At 33.5% G+C, this 25,073-nt stretch overlaps 3 protein-coding genes across 5 annotated transcripts; all 3 read right to left on the bottom strand.

Moving 5' to 3' along the window:
- Nucleotides 1–1,701: 1,701 nt before the first annotated feature.
- LOC130981643 (60S ribosomal protein L7-2-like) lies at nucleotides 1,702–5,156 on the bottom strand. Of its 2 annotated transcripts, XM_057905359.1 has the most exons (7): nucleotides 4,758–5,156; nucleotides 3,077–3,255; nucleotides 2,866–2,963; nucleotides 2,695–2,752; nucleotides 2,445–2,524; nucleotides 2,254–2,356; nucleotides 1,702–2,170 (listed from the first exon to the last, which is right to left on the bottom strand). In XM_057905359.1, the coding sequence occupies exons 2-7, from the start codon at nucleotides 3,251–3,253 to the stop codon at nucleotides 1,955–1,957; spliced, it is 732 nt and encodes a 243-aa protein (XP_057761342.1). In that variant the 5' UTR covers nucleotides 3,254–3,255; nucleotides 4,758–5,156; the 3' UTR covers nucleotides 1,702–1,954. The 2 variants fall into 2 exon arrangements, with proteins under 2 accessions (XP_057761342.1, XP_057761277.1); XM_057905294.1 differs by lacking the exon at nucleotides 4,758–5,156 and having other exon boundaries at nucleotides 3,077–3,262.
- A 1,448-nt stretch (nucleotides 5,157–6,604) lies between these two features.
- Nucleotides 6,605–13,278, bottom strand: LOC130940625 (uncharacterized). The gene is made up of 18 exons (XM_057868831.1): nucleotides 12,985–13,278; nucleotides 12,424–12,583; nucleotides 12,210–12,301; nucleotides 11,808–11,846; nucleotides 11,596–11,652; nucleotides 10,774–10,848; nucleotides 10,551–10,616; nucleotides 10,153–10,195; nucleotides 9,704–9,749; nucleotides 9,096–9,189; nucleotides 8,622–8,674; nucleotides 8,446–8,530; nucleotides 8,252–8,354; nucleotides 8,067–8,159; nucleotides 7,835–7,901; nucleotides 7,675–7,741; nucleotides 7,511–7,564; nucleotides 6,605–7,141 (listed from the first exon to the last, which is right to left on the bottom strand). The coding sequence occupies exons 2-18, from the start codon at nucleotides 12,458–12,460 to the stop codon at nucleotides 7,001–7,003; spliced, it is 1,212 nt and encodes a 403-aa protein (XP_057724814.1). The 5' UTR covers nucleotides 12,461–12,583; nucleotides 12,985–13,278; the 3' UTR covers nucleotides 6,605–7,000.
- A 3,952-nt stretch (nucleotides 13,279–17,230) lies between these two features.
- On the bottom strand, nucleotides 17,231–24,358 carry LOC130943785 (uncharacterized). 2 transcript variants are annotated; one of them, XM_057871816.1, is made up of 17 exons: nucleotides 24,251–24,358; nucleotides 24,038–24,129; nucleotides 23,659–23,697; nucleotides 23,362–23,418; nucleotides 22,798–22,866; nucleotides 22,555–22,620; nucleotides 22,233–22,275; nucleotides 21,796–21,841; nucleotides 21,179–21,272; nucleotides 20,149–20,201; nucleotides 19,969–20,053; nucleotides 19,742–19,844; nucleotides 19,298–19,390; nucleotides 18,867–18,933; nucleotides 18,706–18,772; nucleotides 18,564–18,617; nucleotides 17,231–17,670 (listed from the first exon to the last, which is right to left on the bottom strand). In XM_057871816.1, exons 1-17 carry the CDS (start codon nucleotides 24,282–24,284, stop codon nucleotides 17,533–17,535), a joined length of 1,200 nt encoding a protein of 399 aa, XP_057727799.1. In that variant the 5' UTR covers nucleotides 24,285–24,358; the 3' UTR covers nucleotides 17,231–17,532. The 2 variants fall into 2 exon arrangements, with proteins under 2 accessions (XP_057727799.1, XP_057727792.1); XM_057871809.1 differs by having other exon boundaries at nucleotides 24,255–24,351.
- Nucleotides 24,359–25,073: the final 715 nt, after the last annotated feature.

A 25,073-nucleotide genomic window follows, 5' to 3' on the forward strand; every position in this document is an offset into this window, starting at 1 on the left:
ATCAAGCTTTGAAATCGTTTTGAAAATAATGAAACTTCAGAAATACACCCAAACGATTACAGAAAATACACCCAAACGATTATAGAAAATACACCCAAAGGACACTTTATGCATAATTCAGAACTCTTTCTCTTTCTCCTCCTCATATTCTGCTGCTTCTTCTTCTTCAAAAATGATTTCAGAGCTTGATATCAAAAAATAATGGAAATCAAGAATAACGAAAAAAGAAAACAAAGAGAAAAGCACGTAAATGAAGAAGGAGAAAGAGAAGGCAAAAAACGAAAGAAAAGAAGAAGAAGAAGAGGAGGAAGAGGAAGAAGAATGTGCAGCAAGAAGAAGAAGACGATGCAGTAAAATTGTGCAGTAACGGTTGAAGAAGGAGAAAAAGAAAGTAAGAAACGAAAGAAAAAAAGAAGAAGAGGAAGAGGAAGAAGAACGTGCAGTAACGTTCAAGCGCGTTAATATAATAACTTGTAAAGACTTGTATAAAAAAATGCTTGTATATGGAGAATTTCTCTTAGTATATATGACAACCTAACAATAAAAAGAGTCAGGGTTGAGACTTGAGACCACTAATATAATTAACATTTTGTAAGTTTAGTACTTAAGACTTAATTAACGTTATATATAGATGCAACTGTCAGCTTCCAAATTAATTGGGAATTGAATTCGTTTCACACTTAAAATCTTTGAAAGCTAAAAGTTAATTAGTTTTATTTGTGTTTATAATTGTCACGGAATGGAGTACCTATTGATACAGGTGAAAACTCGTCGACTTCACGTGAAGTTAATAGTTGAGAGTTGTTAGATAAAAATTTAGTCAAATCAGTCAAATCATCTAACGGCTCTTAGTTATCAACTTTACGTGAAATCGACTGCACCTAAATTTCCACCATTGCCATAATGCATGCGAATAAATAAGAAGTATTGATAATAATCATAATAAATTAACTGAAAAGAAGAAAAGTTGTAAAGGGAATATTAGTTAATCTTATTATGATGCAATGTTGCAAAGGAATAGGTGTACCTACTCGTTTCGTGGATAATATTATAATCCAATGATCAACTAAAGTTGTCTTCTTTTGGTTTAAAACTATATGTTTAGCATAAGTTTCTTGATTTTTAACTTTTATTCTCATATATATTAAATACTCTGACCATAGATACACGATTATTTAGCAAAATCTCAAAAGGAGTCTTTGGATTTTTACTCGAACTTTAAATTGGCTATTAAATTTTTAAACATTTTAATTTCAAATTTAAATTTTTATTTCATGGCTCAAGTTAATTCTTTTAATGTATTTTGTTAATTTGCATATTGATGTGGTATTCTGAAATAATTCCATGTATTATAACATGGTTTATTCATATGTTGCAACATAATTTGTCTCCATATCACTACATGTCATCATTACAAAGATTGTGAATCAAATTAGTCCTTTGACCAATTTTTTTTCTCATTTTTCACAAGTAACTCAGGAAATCCTTGTCAACTAATTAAAAAATATTCCAAAAAATTTATGATATAACAAATTATTTATAAAATAATATAACAACATAGGTTCTGTATTAAAATATTTTGAAAAGTCATTCTTTCTATATAACTATTCTCTCTTCTCATCTCTCAGATGAAAACCATTGAATAATCATTTTAGGAGTGATACTTCTTCAATCAAATAAGCACATGCTAAGGTGTTACGGTTAGATATTTAAACCAAGTTCATTACCACCTTGGTAAAAATTGCATGAAGCTACTACAATTGCATGACACTATCACTGCTAATTTAGTTTTCAAGGCAGCTAAGAACTGAAGCTTTACAACTCATGTTTTGTAAAATGAAAAAAAAAATAAACCTTAAACAAAGATTTTATCAATGTCAGAAATGAACTACTTCCAAAATTTCAATGCCAATAAAAGACTGAATCCACTATGCTTGGAACAGAAGTCCACAGCCTAATTCATTCTCCTGATAAGCTCATTGATGTAGTTCTCCCTGTTTCCGGCATCTCCTCCTTCAACATAGTGGTTCCTCTTCTTCTTCAAGCCACCCAATGGAGCCTTGAGCTTAAATGGCCAAAGGAAGTTGTTTGCTTCCTTGAAATGGGGTCCAACTGTTATGATCTCATGGATAAGATCTTCGATGCAGATGATTCCATGTTCGCCCAGTGCCTGAAGCGTCATCCAAGGAAAGTAGTGAGTAGATAGAATGTATTTGAATTGTATATTCTAATGCTAAAAATAATATTACAGACCTTCTCAATGATGTTATTTTCGGTTAGGGCAATTCTCTGCTTGTTCAACTTACCAAAGCCCCTCTTGTAAATAAGCTCTTTTACACTCTTCAGATTTGGGTATCTACAAAAGGAGAGGATCTGGTACGCTTAGCGCAAAAAATAAGGGATTCATCACATTCAAAAAGGCATGACAGCACAAGTTTACATACCCATAGGTCACATATGGTTCAACCCTGTGAAGCATGTTCATTGTGGCCTTGTTAACCTTGAGGAACACACCATTGAAGATCTGTTGCAAAAAAGAAAACAGAGGCAAGGGGGTTAAACATTAGTATGGGTACTTTACATGGTTATAAAACAACAGTCATGAACTGTACCACTAGCACCAAGTAAACCATAATAACGCTCACACAAGAAATAACACAATAAAGCTCAACATTCAATGATTATAAGCAGTACCTGTCTCAACCTCAACAACTGCAAGATCTTTCTTGACTTGGGGTCCATGGCATTGATACTGAAAAAACACAGCTCAAACAAGTAAGAATACCCAGATTACAGAATTGGTTAAAACTTGGGACACAGTATAAATAGCATAAATATGGAGTAACAAAGGAAACAAACACATACCCACGGATGCGGATGATAAACAGGAGTTTAGCCTCTGGATCAACATAGAATCCACCTTTCAGCTTTGCTTCCCGCTTCAATTGGATCAGTTCCTTTTCCTGTAATATAAAAGCGGGTCAATGTGGCGGAGAAAAATGCAAAGCGCAATAAAGGAAACAGAAACAAACATTAAAACAGAGAAAAAGGGAAATAGATTAAGGTGAAATGCAACCTGCTCCTGGTATTCCTTTGCATATTGCTTTGCCCTGCTGTAAATGAGCTTGCGGCTCTCAGCTCTCTTCTTCTTTGCAGCATTAAGCTCCTCCTTTTTCTTCAAGGCCCATTCCTCCTCCCTCTTCTGCTTCTTAAGCACAGACTCGGGAACAATTGCTTTCACCTCCTCACCCATCTCTGCCATTCATTCAAAATAAAAATCTCAGTTATAATTAACATCCAACAAAGAATTCATTAGTTTCAATTATTATACTGACACATTTCAAGCTCCAACTCAAAAGCTAAATGTTCAGTGTTTCAAATAAGAAAACTACATGCTCTCTTAAACAATAAAAAATAGGTCCTTCCAATGTTTTTTAACAATGAAAATCCATTTACACCAAATTCATACTAAGAACAGAGAACTTCCAATGTTTTTTTAACAATGATAATCCAATTTTCCACACAACATGCTGAATACAAGCTAATCAGATCACGAGATATAATAGGAATAATACGGACAAATCAAACGAGCGACAGAAAAGAAATGAAGCCGAAGCAAGGAATGAAAATCAACACAATTGAATGAGACAAATAATGAACAAGGCATAGGGCTGGCCCGCCCCGCCCCGCCTAATGGCGGGATGGCGGGCTAAGCCCGCCTAAACTGTTATTTTTTTTAATATTTGTAAGGACATATCTTCTATTTAAATCAATATAAAAGCAAAAATTAAATATAAATAGTCTCCAAAATAAATAAACATAATCCAAAAAGTGAATTCCACCTAGTAGGAACAAACATAATGCAGTCGTATACTCAAGTCCCTCAATATCTTGAAAACATTCTTTAAACTTAACCATTCGACTTTCAGATTTTCTCAGATACTTAAATACAATCTCTAATCTTATGCACGACATCACCACATATTTTCGTTCCATCTTGGACAATAAGATTTAAAATATGAGCAGAGCAACGAACATGAAAGAATTCACCACCACACAACAATGAACCATGCACATCCAATGTACTTTTCAAGTGATCAACACAAGTATCATTAGAAGAAGCATTATCCAAAGTAATGGAAAAAATCTTTTTATCAATTTTCCACTCATTCAAAAGCGTAAAGATTTTAGAAGACAACTCAAATCCCGTGTGAGGAGGAGGCATATGAATCTGAAATAAAACAAGCATCAACAATTCTGATTTAATCAAAACTCAACCATTAGCAAACAACACAAAAAAACAGCAAACAATATATGAATCTGCATCAGATTTAATCAAAACTCAAAACCATTTTAAAACAAGTATCAACAATTCTGATTTAATCAAAATTCAAAACTCAACCATTATCAAACAATACAAAAAACAGCAAACAATATATGAACCTGCATAGATTTAATCAAAACTCAAAGCCATTTTAAAACAAGTATCAACAATTCTGATTTAATCAACAGTCAAAACTCAACCATTATCAAACAACACAAAAAACAGGTAGCAATATATGAATCTGCATCAAATTTAATCAAATATCAACCATTATCAACCATAATCAAACAACACAAAAAACAGCAAACAATATATGAATCTGCATCAAATTTAATCAAATATCAACCATTATCAACCATTATCAAACAACACAAAACACAACAAACAAACCTAAATCTCTGATCTAAAACCCTAAGCAAGAAAACTAACATACCAGAACAGAGGAGTGGTGACGAGCCGAGGACCAGGACAGAGGAGGCGAGGAGCAGCGGCGATGAGGACAGACAAGGAGACCCAGAGAGCTAGAGGACCGACGAACATACCCAGAGGCCAGAGAGCGAGAGGACAGGACCCAGGAGCCCAGGACCGAGACCAGCAGCGACGACAGCTAGACGGAGCAGCAGCGGCGGCTAGAACCCAGGAGGACCGAAGAGCGACGGTGACTGCGACTCTGCGAGCGTGAGGGGTGAGGACGGAAGTGCGATCGTGAAGGGTGAGGCCGTCTGTGCGAGACTGCGGGTGTGAGTGAGAGCGTGACTATGGGTGGAGGGTGGAGAGTGACGGAAGCTGAAGCTCTGTGTTGAGTGGGAGCCTGTGAGTGACCGAGTGAGAGTGACGGTGAGGAAGCTCAAAGCTCCAATTAGGCGGGTAGGGTTTCATTGGGGTCGGGTCGGGGGTTAACTGGTTTCCGGGTCTGGGCTAAAAGCCTAAAACATCTAAGCCTTTTAGCAAAAAATAAATATAAATAAATAAACCTCGGCCCCCAAGAAGCCCGCCCTGCCCCATCAAAGCCCGCCAAAGTCCACGGTTTAAACGGTGTGAATTAGACGGGCTTTTGTCTTTCGGTGGTCCCAAGTTTTCATCCCGGTCCGCCTTTTTTGGCGGGTTATGCGGGCCGGCCCAGCAGGTTTAGGTCCGTTTGCAACCCCTAAGGGCTACGCTGCTAGGGTTCTTTTCTTTGTCTTTCTTTGAATTTTCAGAGAGAAGAGATGAGTGGGATTGGGGCTGGGGACTGGGCATCGGGTAGTTATTTAGGTGTTTTTTTTTAAGAGGTCAAAATGGGGGAGTGGATCCTCTCCAGTGGAAAAAAAACTGGATGGTATTTAGTGGAAGATCTCACCCTTCATTGCATTTTCTCTTTCATTTATTTTTTATCCTACTTGTAGAATTAAAGGTGGAAGATTACACTTTATTCTTCTCTCCAGTGACAAAAAAAAATGGAGAGGATCCATTTCCGTCAAAACGGTGCCGTTTTGGAGGGAGTAACTAAACCAGAAAACCTCTAAAAAATCGGTTGGTTTCACCGGTTTAATGGTTAATCGCTGGTTCGACTGATTTTTTGTCAGATAATTTTTAAAGTTAATCGAATCATCCTAATGACCGGTTTTTAGTTAATCCAATTGAACCGACCAGCCCGATTTGGTTTTGGACCTAGGTAGCTGCACAAATATACTCAGCTTCTGGTTTGAGGAACTGTTATGGGTAGATAACTCATGAAAGGTGTCTCATCATTTCAAAGTATATACAAAACAAATAGTTTAGTCACTGACAGTTGCATTTCACGGTCAAAGCTATACTGTAAACTATTGTTTTATTTTACAAATTAAACTTTGCCTCCAAATTCCTAGCCCTCTAAATAATAAAATTCGCGAATGAAATTTGACTTTTAAAAACCTTTTTAAATTTTCATAAAAAACTATCATATAGTTTATTGCCATTATAACCTGTATTGAAAAGTTTCATTTTTGCCTTTTGGATAAAAATAATTTCAATATATCCATCAAAAGATATTGTTAACAAATATCATTATAAAAACTAACGTAACAAAAAAAAAATATTACATACACATTAAACATCAACTATTAAATCAACCACTTTGTATTTATATATAAATTTTACGTATTATTTAGCTCATTTTTTATGTACATTTTATATTTTAACATATATTCTATATTGGTAATTGATTTAGTGATTAATTTTTTATAAATATATAACACGCCATAACATAATTGCAAAGCAATTAAGCAAAACTCTAGTGCATTGACCAACATAAATAACAAATTTTATCAGAGACAACCACCAAATCTTATCCTAAAAATGAAACTAATTACATAAACAAAATTATATAATTTGAACTCTACCTTGAAGCAAAATATAAACCCCCCCAAAAAATACAAACAAACAAGGTTTACGAACCCGTTAAATGTAATCCAAAACCTGCATTCATGCTATAACTTGATTTCCTTCTTCCTTTTAGCTTTCCAAACTACTTTGATTTTTTTTTTTTCCTTTTCTTTTTTTTTCCCTTTTGCCCCAAAGAAAAAGATACTTCAATTTCTCATATAATCTAGGTTGATCCAAGTTGCATTTTCAGCAGGAGAAAACCCCAAAAATTAGATAAATCAATGGGAGAGTTTTAAGTACAGCCAATAAAGATTGCATAACACCGATACACATTCAAATGGAGCCATATCTTCTTTCTGCCTGTCTCCATACACCTTGAGATGAACTAGGAGGAGGGCGCTCCCAAGAGGCTTCGCCACCAAAGGCACTATTTTGCTCTTCCGGCCGCATGTAGCTTTGCCCTGCTCCGCTAATCTATTTTCATCCAACATTCAATACATGTTAGATAGATTTGCAAATGTAGGGGGGGAACACCAAATAGAAACATGCAAAAATTGCTATTAAAATTGCTTTTGAAGTGAACAAAGTCGCAGTAGCAACTTTTTTTCCTCTGAAGCAATGATACAAAATTTTGTAATGATCAAAGTCAACCTAATCCGTATTTTATAAAAGCCTGGTGTGTCATGCACAACACAACCTCAGACCCAAAAAGACTAATTTCATGATGATCATCATTCACCTAACCACCATCTTTAAGTGTAGAAATAATATAACCAATTCTTAATTAGTTTCATGCGTAAGTTCTAAGAAATCAATAAACATCAGTAGGAGATTTGAACTCACTGTCTCTAAACACGCAGATAGGATTGTCATGCCAGGCAAAGCATCGATTCCACGCTGCAAAAGGTTAACACAACAGAAATTATAAGTTGTCTTAAGATATGAAAAAACTGATACTCAACAACCATCCTATTCTGGCAACTTGTAAGTGAAAGAAAAATTCCGACCTGGCGTTCCACTTTTGTCTTGTAAATGAACCCTCCACAGCAGAAGAGTGTTGAAGAGACAAAGAATCTGCAGAATAACAAGTTGCCATATATTGAATGCAAGTATAGAAAATAAACAGCAAAATACTAACATGTATACATAACAAGACAGTTGCTATACATGCAAGATAGCACCCCAAATATTGCCCATCCTTTTCTGGCATCTTCACCTTCTTCCTGTGTATAGTCTACAACCACGAATAAACAAATATTAAAAGGGAAAAATAATGTAACATCAGTGGAAAGTATAAGCCCCATAGTTAAGGTCTTCCAGATAATTGGATGCATATAAGGACAAGAGGAATAATAATGGAATTTACAAATTACAACCTAGAAAAGTCATCATGACTCACCGCACAGTTTTGTAAGCACAAATTCAATACTCTCATAACCCTCAATTGGGATTGTTATATTAACTTCATATGGAGTATCACGGACTACCTCGCCTGACAAAGGTGTAGTAGACAAGTGAAAGTTTAACAAACATACACACCCTACAAAACATAATTGATGATGCTTAAAAACATTGGTAACATACATCTCCAATCCACAATCAACATTGTGGGTGACAAAGTTGTAGGAGGCTTCCCATGGTTGGCAGATCCAGACAATCTAATTTCCAAGCCCTTCTCTGGAAGAACCTAATAAGCAACAATAAAACAATGGTGATGAAGCTAGTACCATGAGCAAAGACAATAGTAGTTCTTGCAACTGTAACTATAACAGAAGTACCTTCAAACTAGGCTTTCCAACTAAGGATGAGTGTGAAGCAACTGCAGTCATAAAAAGGACTACCTGAGATTGCCCTGCATCAAAGCTGCAAAAGGAAACCATAGCATGCCATTAATAACGATTGAAGAAAATCTGCCGTTATGTAAAGCACAAGATGGCAGCAGGAGTATCCAGACCTAAAATCACGGTTGGGTTTCTCAAAACCAAATTGTGTCATGCCATTATAAACCTAAAAATTTTCACAAAATGAAAATTCAGTAAGTGATATAATTGAACTGAGTAACCCACCCTAAATCTACCATTTTGGATCTCAAAAAAGGTTTAATTTTCTATCAATTTGGATCTCAATGTTTTACAACAAAATAATCCAACAGTTTTTTTCTACCGTAACCAACCACAAAAATTATAAGTTAAGATAAAATTTAATCTCACTAGTCTTTAGATTCAAAATTCATGTGGATCAAATTAGGAGTTAAAGGATTTGGTTCTCTTAGCAGTTTTCATTATGCATTTTACTCTGCAAATCCCTGCAAACCATTCTGTTACCTTGCTTTCTCCAACTCACACACCCTTTAAAGCTACAATGCAATTTAGAGGAGCCAAACTCTTAATATGATTCCAAGAATTGTGATAAATATAGAGATGCTCACAATTTCCCATGATCGTGGATGAAAACCAACCGTGAAGCCTTGAAATACTTGTGGGCCCGGTTTTTCACATGGTAAAGCAAGTTCAACTGAAACTCTGGGAATTATCAAGATTGTCATATTTAAAGGTCATACTTCAACTGCAAACATGGGAAATCCAAGACTAATAATGAAGCTCAAGACTAGTAATGAAAATCATCTGCTATCTCCTAAAGAAGTAAAGATCAAGGCCAAATAAGTACTTTAAGCAACAAGCTTCTAAAGCTTATCATGGTACAAATATTAATCTATTGTGCAGCAAGCCAGCAATAAATGGAAAAATTAGAATATCTATAGTAACATAACAGGTCATTCCTGATTTCATAACATGAAGTATTAGCTTTATAGAAAATGTTATGACTATGAGTAATTCTATAAATTGTGTTACAAACTTAATGAATGGGTTGGGGGGGTTCAGGCTCAGCAGTTAGGCCAACCTATTGTAACTAATTTGGAGGAGGGATAAGGTGAGAAAGTAGACAGAAAGAAGAGAAATAAATAGCAAAAGGGAAAAATCAGTTAGTAAAATTAAAAGAGGAAGAAGAGGCAGGAATGTAGTATTGCATCAAAACCTGCAGTTTGATTCATAAGTGACATTACATATACATCCAGGTCGACCTACAAGTAAAAAACAAAGAAGCATTTGTCATGTGCTACATTCAAACATGAATTATAACAGAGTTCTCAACATGCAGTGTGACGATCTATGACCAGGAGCATGTGATCCTTTTGGCATACATAATTTGCAAACTCTTTGCTCTATTTTTCAGAATTTTTACAAATAAACAAAAATAACATGCACATCCTATAATGATAAATCATGCAGAGTATGTAATCCTTTTTTTTATTTTTTAGAACTCAAATCAATTCAATTACAACAACATCTTGTAAAAAAATGAGAGAATTTGAAATAACAAATAAAGCAAATCCATGAGATTTCTAAATCAATTTTTTTTCTAATACCAAAGAAGAAAATTGAGTTGCAAATCAAATCAAATGTTTCAAAGACTGATAGTCATACCTTTACATTGTCCATTCAAACAACTCCCACAAATGATATTGACCTGAAAGACAAATGTAACATAAGGAAGAAACATAGACCCCATAAAGCAGAAAAATTTATCCTAAAGAAGCCAAAGCTTCTTTGTGCCAAACAATCAAGCATCAGAGAAAAGACTTTTAGCCTATTGGTTATCTATTATATCTCTATCTTTATACAAAACAGATTAAGAAAGGAATGTTCAATAACATAGTAGCACGTACCATGAATATATGCACAAGCAGGTTTGTACATGTACACACAAGAAAAAATGGTCACAGCCCCTTTTCTCCACGAGATAACTACTTTAACCATTTCCATTATAGAGTCCTTGATGTAGTTTACTTAAAGAGAAAAAGGAGTTCAAGAGTAACACCAACCTGAGCTGTCCGTCCCATTTTATCATAACTTTGCTCACAACCCATCAAGTCACCATTATAGAACTCCTACACATTGAGAAAGTGGTATACAAAGCAAGAAAGAAGGTATTAACAAGAAGGAGGAGAACTAGAAGTGAAAAATTTATCGTATTCATTGGTTTAAGTAGACATCTAAGGAGTATCCCTTACTCTCCCTAAAAGACAATAAGCAGTAGAAACTTACTTGAACAAAGTCAGATTCGTGTGAACCAGCAACAAAGTAGTTGTATTTATCAAATCGACCAAAATCAACATATCCCTGAATACTTTTGGGAGTCAACTAATGGACAAAAATTCTAATACAAAAATACAAAGTACTCAACAAGGAATATTCACCACACTCATAAAATTATTTAGTTTATAAGCATATTGGAGATCAAAATCAAGTAAAGATCCATGACTAATGAAGATTTTATCAAATTAAGTGTTTGAGAACTTAAGACCCTTATGTATCAACTTATATGGAAAACATCTCAAGGTAGAGCTAGTAGAAAATTAAAGAAACCAAAAAATGAGATGGCTCCTTTTTTTTTCGCCACTAACGTTCCTCTTAGTAAAAAATAGAAGGCTTCAAAGGGAGGAGGAAGACAGGAAAGATGGTAAGAATCTTCCAAAATCCATTTCTCTAAGTGATGGAGAAGGAAATAAAGATATATGTAAAAAGTATTCTTATCTCTCCACAATCCTGTTTTTCTTTTAACAAAAGTCATAATGAGGACAATATGGTAATACTTTGTTACATCTGCTGTGTTTTTTATTATGGTTAATCAAGTCAGTACTCAGCAATACATTTTTGTTGGTTAACCGTTTTACTATGAACACTTGAATAAAAGAGCAGAACATTGTAGACATCTCTTTAAGATTATTACTAATCCCGTTCAAGTTGAATAGAACAACTAAACCTTGTTTCACCAAGTGAGATTGGCTACATGGATCAAACAACTACTACTTTGGCACTAACTGAAATAAATACTTCAAACTGAAAGCACGGTTATATATGGACTACCGTTTGTGATCTACTCTCGACATCTTTGCAGAATCGGACCGCTAAGTCAGTACCTTCCTGCACTAATGAAAAGTGAATAGTTTAGAAACCTAGGTTAGAAGCAAAACTTAACAAAGGAACAAATAATCAGCGCAATATCAATATGATACCACCAGCAAATATCATGAACATTTCCAAACTAAAAAAAGAAAACTATCTAGCACTGTCTATACCTTTACATCATACTCAAACAGGTATCCAATCCAGCTAGTCTATCAAACCAGTTAAGTATAAACAAGTTAACAACAAACCACAAATTGAACAAAACCTTAGAATAATAACAAGTAAATGGTCATTGGTTCTCCCAAGATGGATAAGACATCAAGAATTAGTACTCCAAAATATAATATCTGTAACTCCTTAGGCATAGCATCAAATACAAATCAATTTACAGAAAAAAATTGATATTCAAAATAACACCTGATAAACACAAAAACAAAATGATTAATTATTAAGAACCAATGTTAAAATCCAAACCCCGTAAGGACCCTTTTAGAATGATCAATATCAAATCAAATAAAATGCAAAGCCCAATCAAAGAACAAATGTTCTTGATTGTGAGAAGTGAAGGATACGAAATCAACAATACGACTAGAATTATCAAAAGTATAGCAATTGGAACTAGGAACCGGAATTGAAGCGATCGATGATATCTGCAAAAGAAATGCTGGAAAGCAAGAGAGAAAAGAGGGGAAAATTAGAGTTTCAACAATATGTGCTATCAGTAGCTAAAAGAAACTGAAAACATAAGAAAGAGAGGATTAGAACATGCTGAAACTGCCCACCCACCAGCGCATAAAACGGTCAATGTTGTAGGATAACACATTTTTGCCTTTTTGGGGCGAGTGTTGCTTCAGATTTTCAGGGTCAGGGTACAATGTTGGTGAAGCTCTACACCATCAACAGAACTAAAGTGGGTAACTGGAAAGTGTAAATGCCTTGTGCGGCCCTATATATCACAAACAAGTAATCAAAATTCATCACTTTGAAGTTTGAACCGTAATTTAAGCCAAGTAAAATTGTCACTCTTTAAATATCACCAAATTAGAATTAAAAAAAACAAATCAAGTGCCCCTAAATTAAGAATCAAAATAACATTCAGATGAACATAAAAAATTAAACAATCAAAAGAATGTAAACTCGGCAATTTCACATTTTTCAAACACTTAATCAGACCAAAAACATAAAAGTCATCAATTCAACAATCGATATTACTGCTGCCAATTATGGAAACTATTTCTTAAGGCAAGTATTTTATTTTTTAACCGCATATACTAAGGTTTTAAAAATTTTAACATGTTCTAAACAAACCTGGATTATATAATGGAAGATATTTAGAAGTCTGCCTACCTGCAAAAAGGCGCGACGGTGACAGCGGGAGGGGCTGGTGGCAGAGAGCGACAGCCAGCGACGCTGAGAGAGAAATGACAGAGCCGCGGCGGCGAGAGAGCACGGAGCTGGATGTTGAAGCAGACGGGTCAGAGGGGTTTAGGGTGGTGAATTTTCATTAGTCACCAAAATGTTACTCCGATTTCCGATTGCTAACTAACGGAAATTTGGGTTAGGAACAACAGAGATTCACAAACAAACAAACAAAAAATGAAGAAATTATTTGATCATTTATAAAATTCAGAGTGTGTTTTATTTCAGGTTCAAAAATTCAATATCTATTTTAGACATTATTTCGGTTTTTTATTAGACATTTTTTAACTGTAATAAAACCACGTGCGAAAAAAAGCGCCTCAATTGAGCCATCCAAGTATAAATGTCAACCTTATCGCAATACTTTTCTTTCGATGACTATTTAGGATTATGTCTCGTTAAAATTTTACTAAAGAAAAACTTAATTGAAAAAAACTTTAGCGAAAGAAAAAAAATACAAAATTCTTTGTGATAGAACTGCCTCGTTAAAAATTGTCAAAAAAATCCAATAAGGAGAAAATTTTGACCAAGAAAAAAAGAGTACAGTTTCCTCCTCTTGTCGACATTATTTTATATCTCGAAATCGGCGCATCCCAATTTGATATACCAATCTTTTAGAGGATTTCGGAAGGAACTTTGTAAATAAATTTGCCAAATTATCGCTTGAGCGAATCTATTGGACATCAATTGTTTCTTGAGTTTGAAGGTCATGAGTGAAGAAAAATTTGAAAAAAATATGTTTTGTTCTATCAATTGTTTCTTGAGTAATGCATGCTATATTATCTTCAAACAAAACAGTTGGAGCTATCTTATGATCAATTAGTTTACATGATGATAGATTATATTGGATCAAACTTCCGAGCCAAAAACACGCGACTAGTTTCATGTATCGCTAGTATTTCAACATGATTAGAGGATGTTACTGCAATCGTCTGTTTCGTGGACCTCCATAATATAGCTGTATCACCATATGTGAACAGGTATCATATTTGAGATCTCCCTTTGTGTAGATCAGACAAGTATCATGCATCTGCATAGCCAACTAGTTGTGACTTGGATTCATATGGATAAAACAATCTCATATCAACCGTTCTATTAAGATATCGAAAGATTTGTTTGATTCGATTCTAATACTTCTGGTTGGAGAGGAACTATACCTTGCTAGTAAATTCACAACAAATGATATATCGGGTCGTGTATTATTAGCAAGATACAGTAGTGCCCCAATGGCACTGAGATATAGTATTTCAGGACCAAGTATATCTTCATTTTCTTCTTTAGGACGGAATTAATCCATTTTCACATCCAAAGATCTTACGATCATTGGGGTACTTAATGAATGTGACTTATTCATATAAAATCTTTTCAATATCTTTTTTGTGTATGTTATTTGATGAATAAATATTTCATTTTTTATATACTCGATTTGCAGGCCGATCGAGACAAAATTTAGTCTTTTCAAGATCTTTCATCTCAAACTCTTCTTTTAGAACTTTTATAATTGTTGAAATCTCTTCAGGGGTTCCAATGATATTTAAATCATCAACGTATACAATAATTATAATGAATCCAAATGCATATTTCTTTATGAAAGCACATGAGCAGATATCATCATTCTTAAATTTGTTTTTGGTTAGATACTCAATAAGACGAGTATACCACATTTGTTCATATTGCTTTATAACATATAAAGATCTTTGCAATTTGACTTCGTATAACCCTTGCGAATATTCATTGAATGGTTTAAATATTTTTAGTCCTTCAGAAACTTTCATATAGATATCACAATCTAATTATCTATATAAATAGGTTATTACTACATCTATTAGATGCATATGTAGTTTCTGGTATGCAGATTAGCTGACCAAATAACGCAATGTTATTGCATCTACTACAGGGGAATATGTTTCTTCATAATTTATACCGGGCCTTTGTGAAAAACCTTGCGCCACATGTCGAGCTTTGTAGCATAAAATTTTATTTTTTTCATTTCGTTTTCTCACAAATATCCATCTGTATCCAACAGATTTTACATCTTCTGGTGTACGGACTACAGGTCCAAATGCTTCACGTTTTGCAAGTGAGTCTAACTCAACCTCCATCTTCTTCCCATTTCGGCCAATCATTCCTTTGTCGACATTCTTCGACTATTCTTGGTTTAAGATCCTTACTTTCATGCATGATGTGTAATGTTGCATTATATGTAAATATTTCATTGACAATTGTTTTATTTCGATTATATTTTTCGTCTGTAAAGACATAACTTATCAAGATCTTATCATTTTCACAATTTTCAAAAGACATAAAAATTATATCAGAATTTTGGACAACAGCATGTGTCTTTATTATGTCTTTATCCATTTCAACAGGAGTCGTATTTATCTCTTTTCTTTTTCGAGGATTTTTGTCTTTAAAACCGACAAGCCTACCACGCTTCTAACGTGAATTTTTTTCAGTGGCTTTGTCCGACTGGGACATCAATTCGAATTAGAGCATTTTTAGCTAGTATATAGGTTTAGTAATCCTTTTCGTATTAAAAAATATATCAGACAATTCATTTGCTATTCTTTGCAAATGTATAATCTTTTGAACTTCTAGTTCATATTGTCCTGATCGAGGATCTAAATGCATCAAGAATGATGCATTCTAAATTCTTTTTTCAAGAAGCTTATTCTCTTTCCTTAATGTTGAAAATTTTGAATCATCAAAATAACAATCTGCAAAAAGAGCTTTAAACATATCTCCTGTTTGTATCTCAAGATACCTTACTATAGAGGAAAAATCATATCTCACATAAATTTTCGATTTTTTTTTTTGGGTCCCATTTTGATGTGAGACAGTGGGGCAATTAAAACATATATCGTACACCTAAATATCTTCAAATGGAAAACATTTTGCTGCTGGTCAAAAGCTAATTGCAGAGAAGACAACCGATGATAACTTATTGGTCTCAAACGAATAAGTATTGTAGCATGTAAAATGGCATGTCCCAAGCAGAAGTTAGGAGATTTGTTCTTATAAGTAAGGGCCTAGCAATTAATTGGAAGCATTTAATAAGTGATTCTGCTAACCCATTTTGTGTGTGAACATGAGCTACTGGATGTTCAACGCTTATTCCGTTAGCTATACAATAAGCATCAAAGGCTTGGAAAGTGAATTCACCAGCATTATAAAGACGAATTGCTTTGATTAGATTTTCTGGAAACTACGCTTTTAATTGAATACTTTGAGCAAGTAATCTCGCAAATGGCAAGTTACGAGAAGACAATAAGCACACATGTGACCGTATCGAAGTTGCGTCTATTAGGACCATAAAATATCTAAAAGATCTACATGGTAGATAAATATGTCTACATATATCGCGTTGAATCTTTTCTAAGAATTCAGAAGACTCAAATCCAATCTTTATTGATGATGGTCTTAAAATTAACTTTCCATGAGAACATACAACACAACAAAATTTATCGGATTTAAGAATCTTCTGGTTTTTAGTGAATGTCCATGGAAATTTTCAATAATTCTCCGCATCATTGTTATTCCAAGATGACCTAATCGATCATGCCAAATCATAAATTCATTTGGGTTAAGTAATAAACTTCTGATTTACAATGGCATGTGATTCAATTGCATTAATTTTAGTATAATATAACCCAAAAGAAAGTGAGGGCAACTTTTTTAATATAACCTCTTATTTGAATCATGAGTTGTGATATACATGTACTCATGATTTTTCTCATTCATTATTTCAATATGATATATATTTCAGCGAATATCTTTAAAACTCAACAAGTTCCTAAAAGACTTGGTAGACAATAGTGCATTATTTATTATGAATTTTGTTCTTCTAGAAAATAAAATTATAGTTCTTCTGAAGCCTTCTATCACATTGTCTGAGCTAATAATAGTATTAACATATTCTGTTTTTAGTACAATATGAGTAAAATATATATTATTTTTGAGAATGATATGCGAACTTACACTGTCGCAAGACAAACATTTTCATTATATATCATTGTCATTTTTCTCAAAGATAAATAATAATAATAAAATGAGCCCCGGAAAATTACATGCAAGTCTTTTTTCATAACATATTCAGTTTGAATTATAACTAGCTTGTGCAGTAAATCAATTATTAGTAATAATGATAAGTTACAAACCAAACTAATTACACGAATAAATGATGCAGTTTGAACTCTACCATAAAATAAACACACTGCGAATACGTTAATGGCAATATCGCAGCTACACTCATGCTATAACTCTCTTTCCTTCTTCCTTTTTGCTTCCCAACCTTCTATGATTTATTTCTTTTTCTTTTTCTTTTTGCCCCCTAGAAATGAGATACCTTCAATTTTCCATAAAATCTGCTTAGTCCAAGTGAAACTTTTAGTAGGAAAATATCCCAAAAGCTAGATAAATCAATTTGGGGACTTTCAAATACAACAAAAAAAAAATTGAATAACACCAATCCAATATTCAAATGGCTCCATATCTTCTTTCTATTGGTTTCCATGCATCTTGAGAAGAAGTAGGAGGCGGGCCCCACGAGGGTTCGCCACCAAAGGCACTATTTTGTTCTTCTGCCCGCATGTATCTTTGTCCTGCTCGGCTAATCTATTTCCATCAAACATGGTGGAAATTCGAATGCAGTCGATTTCATGTGAAGTTGGTAGTTGAGAGTTATTAGATAAAAATTTAGTCAAATCAGTCAAATTATCTAACAACTCTCAATTATCAACTTCACGTAAAGTCGACTGCACCTGAGTTTCACCGTCAAACATTCAAGATATGTTAGATGGATCTGAAAATAGAATAAGTGAAACACCTACTACAAACTTGGAAACTGCTATTAATTTCTTTTGAAGTGCCCAAGATCCAGTATAAATTTCGTTTCTTTTGAAGCAATGATACCAAATTTGGTGAAAATCAAAGTTAACCTAATCCATATTTTATATGTTAATACCCCAAATCGGTCTTTAAAAAATTTAGTTGGATATTTTAATCTTGGACAAATTTTAATAGCTAAATTAGTCTCTAACTTTTTATTCTATAAGGCGTATCAATCTTTATGTCAAATTTTGATATAAAAAATTTGACAAATTAATTCCTATCGACTCGTTATTTAAAAAAAGATAGAATAATCCTTAAAAATTTTTAAAATTCATATATCATTTTCTTCGTAAAGACGAACAATCTAATATGAGAATTAATTTGTCTAACGAAATAAAAATTCGAATAGTTATTTACTGATTAAAATTCGTTAAAGACTAAAATGTCTCGCTAAAAATTTCTTAGAAACTGATTTAAGGTATTACTCTATTTTATAAATGTCTAGGGTGTCATGTACAATAGGAACTCAGACCTAAAAAATACTAATTTGGTGATGATCATCATTGACCTAACCACTACCATAATAATGTGCAAAATGAGCATTATCTATTTTTAATTAATTTCATGTCAAAGTTCCAACAAATCAATAAACATTAGTAGAGAGGATTTGAACTCACTGTCTCTAAGCATGCAGATAGGATTGTCATGCCGGGCAATGCATCAATTCCACGCTACAAAAAGTTAATACATACAACATAAGTTTAAGTTTTGTGTATCTTAAGAAAAGATAGAACTTGTAACTGAAAGAAAAATCCTCACCTGGCGTTCCACTTTTGTCTTGTAAATAAACCCTCCACAACAAAAAAGTGTTGAAGAGACAAAGAATCTGCACAATAACAAGTTGCCATATATTGAATGCAAGTATAGAAAATAATAACAAAATACTAACATGTATATAAATTACAAGACAATTATTATACATGCAAGATAGCACCCCAAATATTGCCCATCCTTTTCTGGCATCTTCACTTTCTTCCTGTGTATAATCTACGACAATGAACAAACAAAAATTAAAGAAAAAATATAATATGACACCATTGGAAAGTGTAAGATCCAAAGATAAGAGAGCTTCTTGATAATTGAATGAATTTAAAGAACAAGAGGAATAACAAAGGATTGAGAAATGTTAGTTGTCCTTTAACTTTCAACTTTTAGTCAGCTTTTTTAAGAATTTATTATTATTTAATTAATTTAAATATCCACTTTTACGTACTAGTTGTTCAAAAAATCAAGAAAGTTACTTGTTTTTTATTTTCTCTTTCCTCTGAAAGTTGAATAAAAGACAATATTTAAAGGATATCTAGTTGCACTGCAAAAAATTTTATAACGTCGTAGCGTTATCCCGACTCACCACAGAATTTTGTAAGCACAAATTCAATAGGCTCATAACCCTTAATTGGGATTGTTATATTAACTTCATATGGAGTATCACGGGCTACTTCACCTGAAAAAAAAAAGTGCAAACAAATAAAAGTTTAAAAAAGATTAAATTACTTTGTTAGTTTCTATAGTTTTATTAAATTTGTAATTGAGTCCTTATACTTTAAAAGTTTTTAATTGAGTCTTTATACCAGTTTTAAATTTATAATCGCATTTTTACTGTTTTAAAAATGTTTAACTTAACAGAATATACTAAGGTATATTCGTTAGTAATGTCAGATGAATAAAAATATTTTTGTAACGTTTACTGTTAAAAATGATTTAATTACAATTTTAACAGAATAATTTAACCTTTAAAAACATGCATATACTCCACAAAACATAATTGATGATCCTAAAAAATTTGTTAGCATACATCTCCAATCCACAATCAACATTGTAGGTGATAGAGTTGTAGGAGGCTTCCCATGGTTGGCAGATCCAGAAATTTTAACTTCCAAGCCTTTCTCTGGACGAACCTAATTAGCAACAATCAAGCAAAGACAGTGATCCATACGGTTCAGAATAGATCTCGGATAATGAGTCGGATCGAATCAATAATAATAGTTCTTGTGGTAATACTAGTAACACTAATAGAAGTACCTTTAGACTTGGCTTTTGAACCAAGGATGAGTGTGAAGCTATTGCAGTCATAAAAAGAACTACCTGGGATTGCTTTGCATGAAAGCTATGAAAGGAAACCATAGCATAACATTAATATAACAATTGAAGAAAATCTTTGGCTATGAAATCACACTAAATGGCAGCATCCGTAATCCTGACCTAAAATCATGGTTGGATTTCTCAAATCCAAATTGTGTCATACCATTATAAACCTAAAATTTTCAAAAAAGAAAAATTCAATAAGTGATATAACTAAGCTAATAAGTAACCCATGCTAAACCAACTATTTTTGTTATCTTAAAAGAGGTTTAATTTTTCATCAACTTGGTCTTCAATTAATTTGACAACAAAATAATCCAAAAGTTGCTTTCTACTACAACCAAATCGAAAACTTATAATTTAAGATCAAATTTGAATCCACAAGTCTTCTAAGCATCAAATCACCTTGGTCAACTTAAAAGTCAAAGGATTTAAACATGTTACGGACCACCACGAGTCCAGCCCAACTGGTCGACGGGTCGGAGCCCCACCTCCGACCCAAGCCCGAACCTTCCCTCACGACAGGGAGAACCCGACGGGTCGATTCCCAACATCCGACTCAAAGCGCGCCTGACTTGCCAACTGGGCAGCCCAAGTCACCACGCCTAACGACCGGTCGGGTCGGTACCCTCGGGGCAGCACCCCGAAGCCCCGACCCGGAAAACCGGACGACCTGCTACCCTCACGTGGACCAAGACAGCTCACGGAAGCTTCTTGGCTAGTGGGCTAGGTCATCGATGGGCCCATCCAGCACAATATATAAGAGAAGAGGTCAGCTCTCCTCCCAGGGTACGTAACATTTTACCTAATTTGGCTATCACCTCATACGGATAATGACTTGATCGTCGGAGTGTCCTTGCAGGTGGCCACCTCCCTTCATCCATACCACCTCCGGCGTCGTCAGCTTTCGACCCACATCCCTACACCCGCTCCAAGTCAGTCCAAGGTCTCACCCTCTCATCCTCCCATTGCTACCCGACTTGCCGAGCACCCGAGATCCCCCAGATAACGAACAAAACACATATTCAAACAAGCTAGCACACGCGCGCACGCACACACACAACCAGTAGTAAAGTTCCAATGCAATTTGGAGGAGCCAAACTCTTAATATGATTACAAGATTTGTGATTAATAGTGTAGATATACTCACAATTTCCCATGATCGTGGATGAAAACCAACTGTGAAGCCTTGAAATACTTGTGGGCCCGGTTTTTCACATGGTAGAGCAAGTTCAACTGAAACTCTGGCAATTATCAAGATTGTCATATTTAAAGGTCATACTTCAACTGCAAACATCAGAAAACAACACTAATAATGGAAACCAAGACTAGTAATAAAAATCATTAGTTATCTCATATAAGTAAAGATCATGACCAACTTAGTGCTTTACTCAACAAGCTTCTAAACCTCATCATGATACATATACTAATCTATGGTGTAGAAATTAATGCCAAATTGGAATATGTATAGGAGTGTGAAAAATATTAAAAATGCACGCGAAAAAAATTGTGCACACCAAAGGAGAGCTTTCGACCACTGGAGTGGAACATAAGACAAGAAGACACCACATCTAACTCAAAACTTAAAGTTATTAAGTTAATGGGTCTCTCATCTTATAAATTCCTCACTCTTCTTTGCTTTTTTTGATGTGGGACTAATTTCATCACTCCTCACACTTGCAACATTAACAAGTTTAAAATGAAAGAAACACAGGAGTAGTATTTTAAAATAAAATGACAGCTGGGAATGAGTTAAATCATCAAAACCTGCATTTTGATTCATAAGTGACACTACATATGCACCCAGGACGACCTGCCAGTTAAAACGCTAATAAGCATTTGTCATCACAAAGAAAACAAATTATTATTATTATTATTTGGATAGAAAAACAAATAGTATAATAAAAGAAAACATCACAAAGCAGAGAACACAAATTTACAAATAAACAAAAATAACATCCACATCCTATAATGATAAATCATGCAATGCATGTCAATCCCTTTGTGATATTAGTGAATATTATTCAACAAATGATGGGAAGATCTTATAATAACTAAGATCAACAATAAAAATAGAATCATTAAAAGCCTTTAGCATTTGTTTTTCAAAAAACGTGTTCTTTTGAAAACACATTTATGATCCACAAAGATTGTGCATTGTACAAATAATCAAATGAAATGTTCTCAAAGATTCACAATCATACCTTTGCATTGTCCATTCGGACAACTCCCACAGATGATGTTGACCTGAAAAACGTGACACAAGGAAGAAACATAGACCACGTAAGAAAGAACAATTTATCCTAGAGTCCAGAACTTGTTTGTTCCAAACAATTGAGAATAACAGAAAATTCTTGTAGCATATCATCAATGATATAGATACATGCATGTTCCATGAATAAACACACAATAAAAAATGTTCACAACCCCTTTCTCCATGAGAAAACCACTTTAACTATTTCCATTATATTGAGTCTTTGATGTAGTTTACCAAAAGAGAAAAAGGAGTTCAATAGTAAATCCAACCTGCGCGGTTCGTCCCATTTTATCATAACTTTGCTCACAACCCATCAAGTCACCGTTATAGAACTCCTACACATTAATAAAGTGATTCAAGAAAGCAGAAAGAAGGTATTAAGAACAAGAAAAGAGGAGAACAAAAAGCAAAGTAGGGAGTAAAAATTCAATAATTTCCTTCTATAAATAACTAGAAATCTAAGGAGTATGGCCTATTCTTTTCGAAAAACAAAATAAGTAGTAACAACTTACTTGAACAAAGTCAAATTGGCCTATACCAGCAACAAAGTAGTTGTCAAATCGACCAAAATCAACATATCCCTGAATAGCCTTGGGCATTAGCTAACAATAAAACTTATAAAACAAGAATTCCAAGTACTAAACTAGGATTATTCGCCACTGTTATATATACTTATCTCAGTTTATAATCAAATTGGAATTCAAAATTAAGCAAGGATCCATGACTATCGAAGGCTTTACCAAATAAGTGTTTGAGAATTGAAGAGTCTTACATATATTAACTTATATGAGAAACATATCAAGGTAACAATAATGTGCCTGAACCTATCATTAGAGATGGATCTTTAATATTTTTTTCTTTTTTTCTACTAATGTTTTTCTTTTTAAATAAATTAAAACAAACTAGATAACTTCAAAGGAGGAAGACATAAAAGAGGATAAGAATCTTCCAAAATCCATTTTTATGAGAGTGAAAGAAAAGGAACTAAAGATGTATGTAAGAGTAAAAAATAAAAAACTTTGAGAACACAACGAGATAAATACTTAAAACTGAAAGCATATAAATATAGAGACTACCATTTGTGATCTGCTTTCGACATCTTTGCAGAATCGAACCGCTAAGTCTGTATCTTGCTGCACTAATGCAAAGTGAGTAATTTAGAATTCTTAGGCTAGAAAGAAAACTTAACAAAGAAACAAAAGCATTCATTATATTATGATTCCTGCTAGGGAACTAATGGAATATTTGTACAATGTGTATAATAAGTCTTATCCTACTAGGTAGAGTCGGCTACATAGATCAAACGACACCATTATACACAATCTCAGTGTAGAACTAAAAGATATTAAAAAAATATCGAGTGGTGTACATACCTGCACATCATACTCAAACAGGTATCCAATCCAGCTACTCTGTCAAACTGATTAAGTAATAACAACAAACCATGAATTGGATCAACAATAAGATAACAAGTTAACGCTCATTGATTCTCCAAAGATGGATAAAACATCAAGAATTGGTACTCCGTATTATAATATCTATACCTCCTTAGAGATTAGCACCATATTTGAATTAATTTTATAGACAAAATTGACATTCAAATTAACAATTCACAAACACAAGAACAAGATAACTAATTATTACAGCCAAATCAAAATCCTATAATGAACAATTTACCCTTATCAATATCCAATAAAATACAAATCTAATCGAAATGGAAAAGCTTTTGAGTGCATTAGAAGTGAAGGATACAAAATCAACAATATGACTAGAATTATCGAAAGCGTAGCAATTGGAACTCGGAATCGAAACCGAAGCAATCCAATGTATCCTCAAAAGAAAAGCTGAGCAAAAAACGAAGAGGGAAAAATTAATTTGCTTTAACAATATATCCTATTGGTAGCTTAAAGAATGTGATGACAATCGAAAAGAGATTATTAATTAGAACATGATGAAACCACAGACCTACCTGTAAATAAAATGGATAAGGTCGTTCCATAACACATTTTTTGAGCAAGCTTGCTTTAGATTTTCAAGGTTACGCTACAATGTTAGTGAAGCTCTACCCCACCCTCAAGTGAAAAGTGGTTAATTTAGAGAGTAAATGCCCGTTATAACCTTGTCCTTAAATGACAATCCATTTTCATACTTTCTCTTTACTGAAACACATTATTAGTCTCTCTAATTGCTAATATAAGGTTCAATAATTATAGGACAAATTAAATTTTTAACAAGATTAAAAAATAACAATACTAGACATTTTGGCATTATTTGAACTAAAAAAAATCGAACCAAATTAAATAATTAAGCTCACATTGTTATGTATAAATATAATACATCTCTAAAATCAACATTGTTTAAGGTTATATTTGTACAGTCAAAAAATAATCTACTAATAATAAGGATTCTTTTTATCCAAATTTTGATCTTGAGAAGTTAAACAATCAATTTCGAACAACAATTTAAGCATGATCATATTCATTCTACGGTGTGTCACTGCACTCTTTATCAATAACAGTTAAGTAGACAAGGAGAACTCATAACTTCCAAAGTGTGTAAAAATTGATAATTAATACTAACAATATAAGTGTCTTTGTAATTAATTTAGTTAATCTATTAGAGTTAGAATTTTTCTTTAAAAGTCTGGAGGTTCAAATTTCATTCTCAACAATATCATATAGTTTTATATTTTTTTTGTTTTTACTTTATTTTTGAAAAAATGAAAAAAATATTTTTTAAAATATTTGTCATACCAATTTATTAATATAATTTTTTAAAAATAATATAA

The sequence above is a fragment of the Arachis stenosperma genome, chromosome 1 (genome assembly GCF_014773155.1).
Source record: "Arachis stenosperma cultivar V10309 chromosome 1, arast.V10309.gnm1.PFL2, whole genome shotgun sequence".
In the NCBI taxonomy this organism is placed as follows: Eukaryota; Viridiplantae; Streptophyta; class Magnoliopsida; order Fabales; family Fabaceae; genus Arachis; species Arachis stenosperma.